The sequence below is a fragment of the Leuresthes tenuis genome, unplaced genomic scaffold, assembly GCF_036924035.1.
Source record: "Leuresthes tenuis unplaced genomic scaffold, fLeuTen1.0.hap1 SCAF_3, whole genome shotgun sequence".
In the NCBI taxonomy this organism is placed as follows: domain Eukaryota; kingdom Metazoa; phylum Chordata; class Actinopteri; order Atheriniformes; family Atherinopsidae; genus Leuresthes; species Leuresthes tenuis.
The window spans coordinates 2,678,471-2,692,505 of record NW_027325357.1 but is presented as its reverse complement, the minus strand read 5'-3'; the positions used below and the strand labels follow the sequence as shown (position 1 = coordinate 2,692,505).

General features: G+C 45.2%; 1 protein-coding gene across 1 annotated transcript; it reads left to right on the top strand.

Moving 5' to 3' along the window:
- Positions 1–5,230: 5,230 nt before the first annotated feature.
- LOC140302895 (nuclear factor 7, brain-like) lies at positions 5,231–7,137 on the top strand. Its single transcript, XM_072381422.1, has 2 exons — positions 5,231–5,454; positions 5,553–7,137. Exon 2 carries the CDS (start codon positions 5,570–5,572, stop codon positions 6,944–6,946), a length of 1,377 nt encoding a protein of 458 aa, XP_072237523.1. The 5' UTR covers positions 5,231–5,454; positions 5,553–5,569; the 3' UTR covers positions 6,947–7,137.
- The last annotated feature ends 6,898 nt before the right edge of the window (positions 7,138–14,035 follow it).

Sequence of the window (14,035 nt, the reverse complement as noted above, 5' to 3'; positions counted from 1 at the left end):
TTGAAGGTAGAAAAGCTGCAGTCAGGTGGAACACAGTTTACTAACAGAAGCTGTCTCTCAATGGTGGCTGATCCCTGTGAAAGAGAACATTTTCCTTTTGATTTCTGTGTTCAGAAAATTACGAAATTCTTTCACCAGGGTGGTAAAAAATAAATAACTTCTTAAAGGGGAACTCCGGTATTTTTAAACCTAGACCTTATTAACGGGGCTTAGAGGATGCAGCCTCTAAATAAGGCATTATCTGTCTTTATTTCATCAATACTTTAAGAAGAATGAATGAATGAACGTGTGCTATAGCTCTGTTAGCTCATAGCTGCTGTGTTGTTGTTATTGGCGGCTATCGGGGAGCTTATAGAGGGCTTTGAGAGGGAACATCCGGTTTGATACGGCTCCGATGAAGTCTCACAAGTATCAGCTTTATTTTGATACCAAGATGGTTTACAAAGAGTTTGTAATTACGGAGAAATATTAAGCACATTTTTGAGCAGAAACCCCACAAAGACTCCTGGGGCTGAACAGGTTAAATAATTCCTCCTTTTTAATTGGTGAGGAGAAAAGTAAAGCAGGGGGAGAACCTCTTCGAATTTAGTTTGTGCTTTTCTTCGCACTCCAGTCAACTCTTTACCCTCAGACAATTTCTGTGTTGCATCTTGTGAATGTAGAAGCGATCCGTTCTTTTAGAGCACTTTCCAACATTAAAATACGTTTTAAAATATGCTTTGCAAAGAAAAAGTTCAGATATCATATATATATATATTTTGTAGCCAAATTATATATATCGCTGGCACACGAGGCACCAACAATATCTATTTCAAGCGGAAACACGTAGCGTGATGTGATAAGATGTAAGGATTTATCCGAAAGTTCTCACTATCTGAATAAGCCTTATTTAACCTCGTTTTAGGGCACCACCTTCAATCGAAGGAAAAAGACAGAATCTTACGATTCTGGTATGTTAAATTAGTAATCAATTATTAATTAATAACTAATAAATTCCAGTCTCATATAGTCGCTACTCGTGAATTCTCGTTTTGTTGGACTCACACGTACGTAAAGAACACCGGTTGACATATATAAATATGTATATATATATATGAACCATTTATTAAAATGACATGACCAAAGACATTAACCTTAAGACAACAGGAGAAATGCTTTGAATATGGAGGATTATATAAGAAACACTTAGTGAATTGAAAAGAGCTAAGGGGAGGGGATGGATGGATACCGGAATCATTCAAATAGTCGAGCTTTGTTACTATTTGAATTCAAAGGCTATCAACTTGGGTTAGTTTATCATTTTAACAGCAAATTCTCTCGACACCCACTGCATACCGTCTGAAATGTAAGAACAGGGCAGATCTTACTGTTAGGTCAGCTCCGAACCACAGGTCATCGCCAGCGGGTCCCACTGGGTCTCTCTCGGTTCCGCGTCTCGCGGCCTTCGTTGTGGTTGACTTTCAGGGACTGGACCGGTCGCTTTCCTGCGCCGGAGAATAAGCCTTCCTTCTGGTAGCTTGAAGACGAGCGGGGTAGTGTGTCTGAATTCACCGCAAATAATGATAAAACTGTCCAAGGGTCGAGTTGGTTTTGGTTGCTGACCAACCCTGATGGGTGGCAACAACCATTCCGACATCCCGCTATTCCGACATTCAAACGTCCCACCATTCCGACAAGGCTTTCCGTATAAGGAAATGTGCGTTACTCAACAGGTGAGCCCCTTCTTTCTGTTCATGCAATTTATATGTTTAACACATGTTTATAGATAAGCGTTATTAAAAACACAAAGTCTCGGCACCTGGAGGAGGAGAAGCAGACCGCGGTGGTTTTTAATCACACTCCAATGCCACTTGTTTCAACTTCCGAAAATTTAATCCAGGAAAAGGCTTACAAACATGGACCGAAACGGCTCCATAATACGCACAAGAATCCAAAAGAAACGAAAGTTAACTAAAATAAAGCAAATAAACATCATGAAGTGGTCAAATTCGGTTTTACGCATGCCTCTGTGCGTCTGGCACATGCGTCTTCGGGCTCTCCCACGTTGGTTTGTGGATGAAAGCTATATGTTCAGCTGTAATGTCATGTAAAAACAATCTCTACATGACATTTACTCCCAGGTGTGACCAGTTAGGTCCTTAAGATATCAACAGGCTGTATAAAGCCTTGCTGTGTTTGTGCCAAATGCGCAAAGCCCATCCGCGCTTCCCATAATTGGAGCGAGTATTCATAAATCACGTGAATTACATGAATAAACGTTTTTACTGCATTTTGTTGTGTTTTATACGTTCTATGCTGTCATTTCTCTCTTCTCCTATTGGCAAGGCAAGGCAGAGTGCTCGCAACTGTATCCTGTGCAGTAGCCGTGATATCGGTAATTGCAATTATTACTTTTGCATATGATGACAGCGTGCAAAAGACGCACGGGCTCTGTGGAGAGCTCCGCTCCAGCTGGCTGCTGACAGCTCACTGACACTGTATTTCTGCTTTATCAGTTTCAGTCTCGGCAGAGTTACATTAATATCTGTATTTTTATATTTGAAATTTCAGGGGATTTTGATAATAGATTATTAAAGTTTGTTTGCGAGGCTGTGGCCTCTGCATGTGCAGAGTTTGTGCGCCAAACTTTAGGGCGTATTTGCGCCGGCATATCATTAGTGCAAAATGTTTTGGGTAAAACATAGGCTATTAAAAGGAACTGTCGGAATGGCGGTATGTTAAAAAAAAAAAAAAAAACATACCGCCATTCCGACCATAGGAGGAAAAAAGTGTCGGAATGGCGGGACGTTTGATAAAAAAAATAAGTGTCGCCATTCCGACAATTGGAGGCCAATGTCGGAATGGCAGCATGTAACCAACTCTGATGAGGTGAACTTAAATTCAACAAAGATTGACAAGCTGAACGCTGGCTCCTTTTGGTGATAAAATAAAAAAAAAAATAGGAGAGGAAGCTGCAGCAGCAGAGTTTAAAACGTGCTATAGAGAGGAGACAGGAAGGTTTAAGCTCCACCTCCTTATAGTTAGGGATGGCTCAGGTGAGCCTGAAACATCCCATAGTTCTGCTGCTATAGGCCCAGCCTGCTGGGGGAGCTCCCATGATGCACCTCTCCTCCCTCCATGTACAGATGACATCATTGCTGTCATTAACTTGTGTTTCTCTCTCTCAGCAGGTATCTCTGGCCTGGTGTTACACTGCTTGTTGTCCCCTCTTTCCTGTCCTCTCAGCCCCAGCTGGTCCAGGCAGATGGACCCTTCCTGGTTCTGGTTCTGATGGAGGTTAACAGAGAATAGTGTTTAAGTTTAATCAACGATTCTGTTATTAAGGGACAAGTTGTTTCTGGTCATTGGGTGTGTTTACTGTGATTAAAAACAGCTGGTTGCAAACATCTTAACCTCCATGTCTGCTCTGAGTTCAGCTGCTGATTCTTGTTTTTAAACAGTTTGAATGTGAGCTGCATCACAACTAAATGTTTTACATTCTTCATAAAGTTTGTTGAAGTCTGAACTCTGCACATAAAAATAATTAACTTCCACAGCTGCTGGCAGGTTTATCTCTGAACTCTGGAACAAAACACCCTAATTCAGGGAAGGTTTAAGCTTAATGACATGAACAAGTTACTGCTTCAACCCTTTATATTTACTACTTTACTGAGCATTAGATGTTTAAACTGAGTGGTAGAGTCAGTCTGGGAAGGTTTTCTTCATCTTGTCAGTAAGACATAGGACAGAAACTGAACATGTGCCTCTAAATGTTAGAGCAGGACATACCTCATCAACCTCTGCAGAGTTGATGGACGAGCCTTACACAAAGTTTTCACACTCTGGCCCCTTAATAGCAGGCATGCTGGTGGTATTCAGGTCATCCTCAAAGAGCTCCTTCCACCACCTGATGATATCCTCAGCACAGGTCAGCAGTTCTCTCAGTTCTAACAACCAGGGACAGATCCTGCTTTCCCTTTACGTCTCTCTGAACGGCTTGACAGAAAATCACTGAAGCTAACTGGAAGTCCTTCTCTGTGGCCTCGCCAAATTCCTCCCACGCCTGAGGTTTAGCTTCAGCAGAAGCCAACAGCGTCACGATCCGTGAAAGCACTGGAGGCAGATGCAGGGTAGAATCAATAATCAGATTTTATTTATATAATGATAGTCACTTGATGAGCAAAGTAATAGATTATAAATTCCTAACCCACTCTCCTCGGTACCTATGGAGAGGAGACTATAAAACTTATCAAAAGAAAGTTCTCTCCACTCTAGGAGGACAAAACAAAAGGTTTTATAAATCTTACAGATAAACTTATCCCTCTCCGAACCGTCGGAGGCTCTATAGAAATTTAACAAATCAATAAACAGAAAGAGACTCCTTCTAATGGAGCTGCTATGAAAGTTATAATTATAAATCAAAGGCACTCCTCTACCGGAGATACTACTGAAAAAGGACAAATGCAAACAAAACTTCACTTGAGCTAAATCTATGACTACAACAGAAAATCATCTCAAGGAGGAAATCATCAATAAACAAGATCTTTGATACTTAGGCTTTGGTTACTTTGGAGGCTGGAGGAAGAAAAGACAATTCAACACACTGGCAACGAGACGCAGACTAAATACACCTGAGGAACCAAGGGGAACAGGGGGAAACACTTTGGGAATCAGGGAAGACAATGAGACACATGGGAGGAAGGGCAAGTTACCTGAAACCAGAGGAGCTGTTAATTTCAAAATAAAACAGGAAGTGACAAGACAAGGTGCAAAAAACCTAAGAGCCTCTGTGAGACCTGACAAACAGGGCAGTCTTTTTGGCCACTCGGTACCAGTCAGCTGCTTCAGCTGCCATTGGACCTAACCGAGCCCAAAATACATGCTTCCCTGTTGGCTGCCAGCTTCCCTTTCCACTGGCATCAACCAGGGGGTTACCGCCAAAAAAGGCACCAACAACCTGTGTTGTTAGTTAAATAAAGAACATCTGATGGTAGCCTTCTAACAAACACACAAACCCAAGAACACACATCATTCATAGAGGGAAGGACAGTGCTTTCTTTTGGACCTTGATTGTTTTATGACTGAACATTACATCTAACATCAGAAGTCTTTCATCAAAGTGCTTAGTTTAGTTATGAGCTGCATCACAACTAAATGTTTTACATCCTTTATGGAGTCTGTTGTTCTGAACTGTGCAGAAACAGATATAAAACCTGCTGATCATTAACTTCCACGGCTGCTGGCAGGTTTATCTCTGAACTCTGGAACGAACACACCTTAGTTCAGGGAAGGTTTAAGCTCCACCTGACTCAGCTGAGACGAAGCAGGAAACAGTCAGAGATTCTTCTTCACTACAGAGAGACACACAGACGATCAGATTCAGCTTCAGACCAAACTCACAGCTTCCTCTGAGTGAGTCCAGCTGCAGGAGAGAGAAGTGGAAACTTCAAGCTGCTCACACTCCACACACTGAAGGTGAGTTTGACCAAAAACACCACAAACACTCAGTTTGAGGAAGTCAGTAGAGCTGGGAGGGGAGCCATGGCTGACTGTGTTCTGTCTGCTGTTTTCAGCTTCACTCAGAGACTAAATGGCTTCCAGATCAGAGGAAGATTTCTGCTGTTCGGTCTGTCATGACATCTACAGAGATCCAGTTGTTCTGTCCTGTAGCCACAGCTTCTGTGGAGACTGTCTGAGGAGCTGGTGGAGAGAGAAACCAACACAAGAGTGTCCAGTTTGTAGGAAAATATCTGTGACAGAACCACCCTGTAACCGGGTGTTGAAGAATCTGTGTGAGTCCTTCATACAGGACAGAGATCAGAGAGCTTCAGAGGCTCTCTGCAGTCTGCACTCTGAGAAACTCAAACTCTTCTGTCTGGACCATCAGCAGCCAGTTTGTATCATCTGCAGAGATTCAGAGAAACACACCAACCACAGAATCAGACCCATCGATGAAGCTGCACGACAACACAAGAAGGAGCTCCAGAAATCTCTGGAACCCTTAAAGGAGAAACTGGAGCTCAAGAAGAAAGTTACAGAGAAGTTTGATCAAACAGCAGAACACATTAAGGTCCAGGCCCGACACACAGAGACGCAGATTAAGGAGCAGTTTAAGAAGCTTCGCCGGTTTTTAGCAGAGGAAGAGGAGGCCAGGCTGGCTGCACTGAGGGAGGAAGAGGAGCAGAAGAGTGGGATGATGAAGGAGAAGATGGAGGCTCTGAGCAGAGAGATGGCAGCTCTTTCAGACACAGTCAGAGCCACAGAGGAGGAGCTGAGAGCTGAAGACGTCTCATTCCTGAACCACTACAAGGCTGCAGCGGAAAGAGTCCAGCGCTGCCCCCTGCTGGATGATCCACAGCTGCACTCAGGAGCTCTGATAGACCAGGCCAAACATCTGGGCAACCTGGCCTTCAACATCTGGTACAAGATGAAGGACATGGTCTGCTACACTCCTCTCATTCTGGACCCAAACACTGCTGGTTCAGACCTCATCCTGTCTGAGGATCTGACCGCTGTGAGAGGAGGAGAGAAACAGAACCTTCCTGATAATCCAGAGAGGGTTGATTATAACGGCGCTGTCCTGAGTTCTGAGGGCTTTAACTCAGGGACTCACAGCTGGGATGTTGAGGTTGGAGACAGTAAATACTGGATACTTGGTGTGTTAGCAGAGTCTGCCGACAGGAAGGGAATCATATGGTCTGGATTGTGGATGATTTGGCTCAATGAAGGTAAATACATAGCTTCATCACCACCAGATGAACCAACTGTTCTGTCAGTACCAGCGAAGCTTCGGAGGATCAGAGTGAATCTGGACTGGAACAAAGGAAAGCTGAAGTTTTCTGATCTTGATACAAACAGACACATACACACCTTCACACACACTTTCACTGAGAAGATGTTTCCATTCATTTCCAGTGTGTATAAAGTGAAGATGTTACCGCTGAAGGTCTCAGTGGAACAGATCTGATGTGTTCAGCATGAAGAACACAGTTCACATGAGACTTTATTGATCCATTTGAAACTCAATGTTTTCATCTTCAAACAGGAACATTTTAGATGTATTGATCTGATCTGTCAGCAGAGCTGCTGTTTGACTTTAAACTCTGTGTTCAGTTCAGTTTGATCAGTTTAATATAATCTGGTTAATAATCTGAACTGATGAAAGTTTTGCTGTGACAGCAGCTTCACCTTTAATTTCAGCTGCTGACATTTTAAAATGTGTTCATTAATATGTTTAACATCATGTTCTCAGCAGCGATCAATAATCTGTATTTTCACTGTGTTCCAGGTAAATTGACATGTTTTTCTGCCTTTATAATGAGGGATGCTCTGATCGCTCAGCTGGTCATCATCAGATCAGACTGATCAGAGAAATGGGATTATTCTAAATGAGATAAACTCATCACAGACATCTGAATATAACATGTATATATAGATATAATATGGATCATATATGTGGAACAAACTCCCAGATAACTGCAGGTCTGCATCAACTCTTCTTCTTTTAAATCAAACATGAAGACTTTCCTGTTCACTGCATTTAATGAGCAGGAATCATTTGGCCTGGAGGACTTTGATGGATAACTTTCCCTGAGCTGTACTTCTCTGTTTTATTTCCTTTTTTAACTGTAAACTTTGTTTGGAAAGATTTTATGTTCTATATAAAAGAAGCTTCTATCAGCTGCTGTAACAGGAAGAGTGGCAGAGATTCTCAGAGCAGCCCACATGTTGGCTAAACTTCTGTCAGCTTCTTCTCATGTTATATTCTTTGATGGCAGCTCTGGAAAATGATGCATTTCCACTGCAAGTTGTGTGCCATCAACATCTGTCTGTGTGCACGAGTCAGAGCAGCACTCAGGGTTTAATAGTGCTGCAGCAGCTCTTCTTTTTGCATGTAAAGGAAGTTCAGGAGCCTCCAAACTTATCATTCAACATTTAGTTTCCTTTTTTTCAAGGTTCCTCTTCTAGAGGCTCATCTGGAGACTCGTAACCAAAGTACCTTTGTGTGGTTTTTAATGGTAAATTCATTCTCATATAGATTGTATTGAGTGTTACTGTGTATAACCTGCAGATGACCTTGTTGTAAGATACCAACATATAACATATAAATTTACAGCCCTATTCCAGCTGCATGGGGGGTGATTGCATCAGTTCCCTCACATGCTGGATCTTATTCAGAACGTCATACATGGCTGTACAAATGTGACTGGATCCAATCTCCTCAGCCAAAGACTGAGCTGCAACTCTCACCAAAGGGTCTACAGCTGACCTCCAGGAGAGCCTCTCTGATCTGCCTCACTGCTTTTTATCCTGCTTTCCCATCTGGTCTCAGGGCTGAAATCGCTGGGCTGATTTCAGGGCGGTTTCAACACATTTGAGAAGGACATCCCACCTATGGGTGGAGGCTGAGAAGAGCTTGAATGACTTTGTTTAATTTCCAAAGTAGCCAAAGGCTTCTGGTGAGTGTTTTTGCAGCATCAGCAATCTCCAGATTTAAAGTGTGGGCACCGCTGATAAAGGTGCTTCTACAAGCTGTTGGATCATGGGGTTCACTTAGATTTTCACACGCTGCTCCTGTGATTTGTCTCAGTTTCTGTTCAATAAATAATGACTCAGTGTAATATGTCATGTGTTGTTGTTCATCTGAGGCTGGATTTACTGAGTTTAACACCTGCTGAGGAACAGATGGTTTTATTATGTCCTGATGAGTAAAACCTGAGAACTGAAAGAGGGCAGAGTGCCTATAATCTGGATCTAGATTTCCTTCAAATCTAATCTCTGCATATCCATAGGGGACAATTATGTGAACTGAAGCAGGTTGAAGTTCCTCTGCTGGGCCTTTTAAACCATGATGTCAGTGTCGAGGGTCCAGTTCAGGTCATTTTAGACTTTAGATCCCAGAAAGTTGAATTTACAGCAATTATTTATCGTTTACTTTTATTATCTAGTAGGGATGTCCCGATCCAGATCTTTTTGCCTCCCGATAATTTTGCCGATACGATCCGATACAGAAAAACATCGCAGAGTTATGGTAACAAACGGTAAGTTTCATTGTGTGGAAAAGACTGGGATCATTATTTTGTTCAAGGCAACATCAGACTTCACTTAAACATTTCTTTCCCATTTTAAAAAAAAAAACAAATAAACAGATATAAATGTACTTAAATACGCATTTATTTATTAATTGTGCAAACAATCGTAAACATTAAAATATAACAAGTGTAACTGGTTCAGTCAGTGCAATTTGGGATTAAAAATCCAACGTAAGACAAAATATCAAATAATAAAGGAGCTGAAATTGAGAAGAAAAACAATAGCTTCACTAGCTTGGTTGGTAGACTTTCAAAATAAATAGCAATCAGCTCTTTATAAAGTTTAGTGCAAATGGGAATTAAACATCCGTTAAAAAAGCATCTGATCAAAACAATAGCTTCTCTGGCTTGGTTTAAAAAAATAATAAAAAATCAGAGGTAGTCCCAACTTATTTTTTTCACCACTAGAGGGGGCAGAAGGCCCTTGAATGAATGCCAATGCTGGACAGGATGAGGGGGGAATTTAAAAAAAAATAATTGGCCATATGGATCTGCCCATTGTAACCGATACCCAATCTCGAATTTTCTTCGATATCGGTACCGATACCCGATCCAAACATTGGATCGGTACATCCCTATTATCATCCCTATGATCTTACGTTTGCTGCATAGTGAAAGATCTTCTTAAGCTAAGAACGACTCTGGGAAACACTTCATTCTTTCACACCGCTCTTAAGACCGCTCCTAAGAAGCTCTTAGCGCTTAAGAGCTTCTTAACGAATCTGGGAAACGCGGCCATTATCTGGGGACGACAGGTCAGGACAACTGAACCGTGAACTAGTGTCTGATTACAACATTACTATCACTACCAGTGACGAGCGAGCTCCTCCCCTGTCCTCCTCTAAAACGGTGGTTATGATCAGACATCAACAACAGCTCACCTGTGTCAGACATCCCGGTGCTGCAAATAAAACCAATTTCATATATTGGGCTACCCCCAACTTAGCTGTTTATGAGTTTATTAGGGAATCACCTATTGCGTAATACTGTCATGCCGACCATAGGAGGAAAAAAGTGTCGGAATGACGGGACGTTTGATAGAAAATTAAGTTTTGACATTCCGACAATTGGAGGCCCATGTCGGACTGGCGAGATGTCGGAATGTCAGCATGTAACCACTCCAACTCACCATCACTGAGAACAAGATCCAGAGTTACGAATGTAACTACGGTTCTATGAATTCTGGATGACCGCCAGAGGCGGTGCTTTAGCACTGGATATTTCCATCTCACATATGTGCAGGTCGAGTTATTATACCAACAAAGTCACCTGTGACCATGTGATGAGGTGATCGCCCCAGGATAAGAGCCCCACGTCATCACGCAATCTGTTCCTATAGAATCTTCTCGCCCAGATTCCGAGTGACAGACTGCTCTGGCGGTCATCCGGAATTCATAGAACCGTAGTTACATTCGTAACTCTCGTTCTATTTCATTCCTCCTGACCGCCAGAGGCGGTGCTTTAGCACTGGATGACTCATACCAACAAGGTCACGAGGAATGCTTACCGCATTAAGGCATGGAAGCGGTTGATAGAACCGCTGTTGCCACAGCAGGTAGAGCAGCCACATTGTTGCGATAATAGTGAGTAAAGGTACAAGAGGATTCCCAGGTCGCTGCCCATGATGTGGATACACTCCGAGTAGAGTGGCACCGCACGTTACTAGGCGCAGGTAGGCCCTGCGAACTATAAGCATGTAAAATCACATTTACAATCCACTTGGAAAGCCTCTGTTTTGACAGAGGTTGACCTCTACTACAACCCCCATAGCACACAAACAGTTACGAAAATTGGCTGTAGCCCCCACATACGCCTTGAGTGCCCGAACAGGGCAAAGCTGCTCTGACAGCTCCATTGCTTGCTGTGATGAGCTTGGTGGACTGAATGCTGCCAACTCCATGGCTTTGTTTGCATGTGAGGGAGGTACTCTCTTTGGTAGGAAAGAGGGATTGGGTAGGAGAGTAAACCCTTGACCCATCTGGATACCAACGCATACACATCTGGCTCACTGATAGGGCGTGGAGTTCACCCACTCGCTTTGCCGATGTGATTGCCAGCAGAAAGGTGGTCTTTGCAGACAGCCACTTGAGTTCAGCTTCTTTTATGGGTTCGAATGGGGGCAGACACACTGACCTCAAAACCAATGTCAAGTCCCCTACGCCTCTGTGCGCCCCTCAAGAACTGACTAACCAGATAGTGCAATCCCACTGTTTGGTTGTTCACTCTGGCATGTCCTGCCGAAATGGCCGCCATATATACCTTTAAGGATGATGCACATCTGCCTGCGTCCAATAATGACTGCAGGAAATGCAGAATGATGGCCACTGAGAAGTTCTCAGGCACCTCACCCTGTGTCTGGCACCACTGGGAGAAAAGCTTCCACCGATTAGCATAGAGTGACCTAGTGGAGGGAGCCCTGGAACTTAACACCGTGTGGTGTGGACTGGTCACAGGATACCAAGAGTGGGTCCTGGCCAGACCCAAAGCTGTAGGCGGTCCGGATTCGGATGCCATACGCGTCCCCCCATCTGAGAGAGAAGGTCTGGTCTCCGTGGGAGGCGCCACGGTTCCCCCTGGAGTAGTTTCAGCAGCACTGGAAACCATGGCCATGGTCTGTGGCCCTTCTGTCGCACTCTTTCCAGTGTCACACGAATGAGCGGAATTGGAGGAAAGGCATATAGAAGGCGGGGTGGCCAAGCATGCGCCAAGGCATCCTGTCCCAGAGGGCTGGTCCCCCTCATCAGCGAGTACCAAAGGGGACAATGTGTGGATGTTTCTGAAGCAAAAACGTCCACCTCTGCTCTGCCATATTTGCTCCAAATCATCTCCACCACCTCTGGGTGGAGCCTCCAGTCGCCCTGTGGCAGCCCTTGGCGGGAGAGAACATCCGCCACCTTGTTCTGTATACCTGGGAGGTGTATGACCCTGAGGCTCAGGAAGTGAGGAAATGCCCACGTAAGGAGCTGCTTTGACACCTGCAGTCCCTGCTTGGACCTGGTGCCACCCTGATGATTTATGTGGTACACTGCTGAGGTGCTGTCTGTGCGGACGAGAATATGCTGCCCTTTCAGTACTGGAAGAAAATGTTGCAGTGCGAGATATATTGTCCTGAGCTTGAGCACATTTATATGTTCCCACCTGTGCTGTGCGCTCCATCTGCCCTTGATGGTCCTGTGCTGCCAAATGGCACCCCAACCTGACAGAGAGGTATCTGTCTCCACAACCTCTCGGCGGGCAGGGATTACTCCTAGGGGAAACCCCCTGGCTAGATATACCCTTCTCCTCCAAGGACTCAGGGCTTGACAGCAAAGACTGGATACCCTGACGTTCCTGCCCCTGTGCCACTTGGGATCCAAGTGAAGTGTGTTGACCCAGATTTGAAGGGGCCGTAAGGAAAGGAGACCCAGGGGGATCACCATGGATGCTGCCGTCAGCATACCCAGCAACCTGAGAAAGAGGCCATACCTTAACACTCTGCCAGTCTGGAAGCAACCTATGAGTTGCAAAATATTCTCCACCCTTTTCTGAGAAAGGAAGGCTCTCATCGACAGTGAGTCGAGAGTCATGCCCAGGTAATTTACCTTCTGACTGGGTGTAAGACTGCTCTTGGAGTAATTGACTGTGATGCCCAACCGGTTCACATGTCCAAGGAGCCAAGCAGTGTCTCTGACTGCCTGCTCTGCAGTTGGGGAAACAATTAGCCAATCATCCAGATATGGCAAGATCGTCAATCCTCTGGCTTGTATGGGAGCAAGGGTGCGCAGCCACACACCTCGTAAATATGCGAGGGGCAAGTGAGAGACCGAACGGCATCACCTTGAATTGGTAAACCTGGCCCTGAAAGGCGAATCTCAAGAACTGCCTGTGGTGTGGAGCAATAGGCACATGAAAATAGGAATCTTTGAGATCTATCGATACAAACCAGGCCCCCTGTGCCACTGACTGGAGAACGTCTGCCATCCGCAACATTCGGAATGGCCGGACCTTCAAAAACCTGTTCAGCCCCCGCAGGTCCAGGGTCGGGCGGAACCCGCCATCCTTCGTCGGAATCAAAAAATACACTGAATAAAACCCATTGAGCCGTGTATGCCACTCGATAGGCTCGATGGTATCTTTGTCTAAGAGAGTTTCCAGCTGCTGAGGGCGAGGGATTTTGTGGAGTCTTTGACCACAGACATTCTGATCCCGCAGAAAGTTGGTGGCCGGCGTCGGAACGGCAGCGTGTATCCCTTGGATATCGTGGATATCACCCAAGGGTCCGTGGTCTCCCTTTCCCAGTAGCTGATGTGCTGCTGAGAGAATCGCCCGACACCAGCCCTTTGAGCTTCAGGTCTGACCCCCCCGGCTCCTAGAGCCTTTGGGGGGGCGACCACTGGGGGCTGGTCCTCTTGGCACCTGAAAGACTGGCTGGGGGGGGACCCGCCGGCGCTGATCATAATGCCCCGAATAGTGAGAGGACCTCAGCTGTGCACCTGGGCGAGCAGGTGGATGAGAGCGGCTGGGACCAGATGGTAAAAGCCCCCTCTGCCTTGGGGCCTGAGTCGGGCCCCGACGCAGGCCTGCAAACCGCTGCCTAGCCTGGTCCACTTGGGCACTGCGCTCTAGTGCCTGCTGAGCAGCTGGCCCAAACATGTGACCTGGAACCACTGGAAGAGAACGGAGAGTACGGCGACACCCTTCCGACAGAGAGGACTGTGCCAACGTGCCAGTGTCACTGTTGACATCAACCTTCCCAGCTCCCTAGACATGAATGCAAAAGTCTGAAGGGATGCGTCACTGAGGGTCTGAGCAGAGGAATCTACACCAGATTCCTGCAGGATCTGAGACAGGCCCAGAATAAGGTGGGAAAAGGAATTACCAATACGGCCCATGCGTGCCGCTATATTATAAGTCCTAACAAGGAGATCATCGGTCAGCCGGCACTGACGACGGGGACAGCGGGCGTCAGGTCTAAGAGCCTCATC

Coding starts and splice junctions, on each gene's coding strand:
- LOC140302895 (XM_072381422.1), top strand. CDS start 5,570: ATGGCTTCCAGATCAGAGGAAGATTTCTGCTGTTCGGTCTGTCATGAC.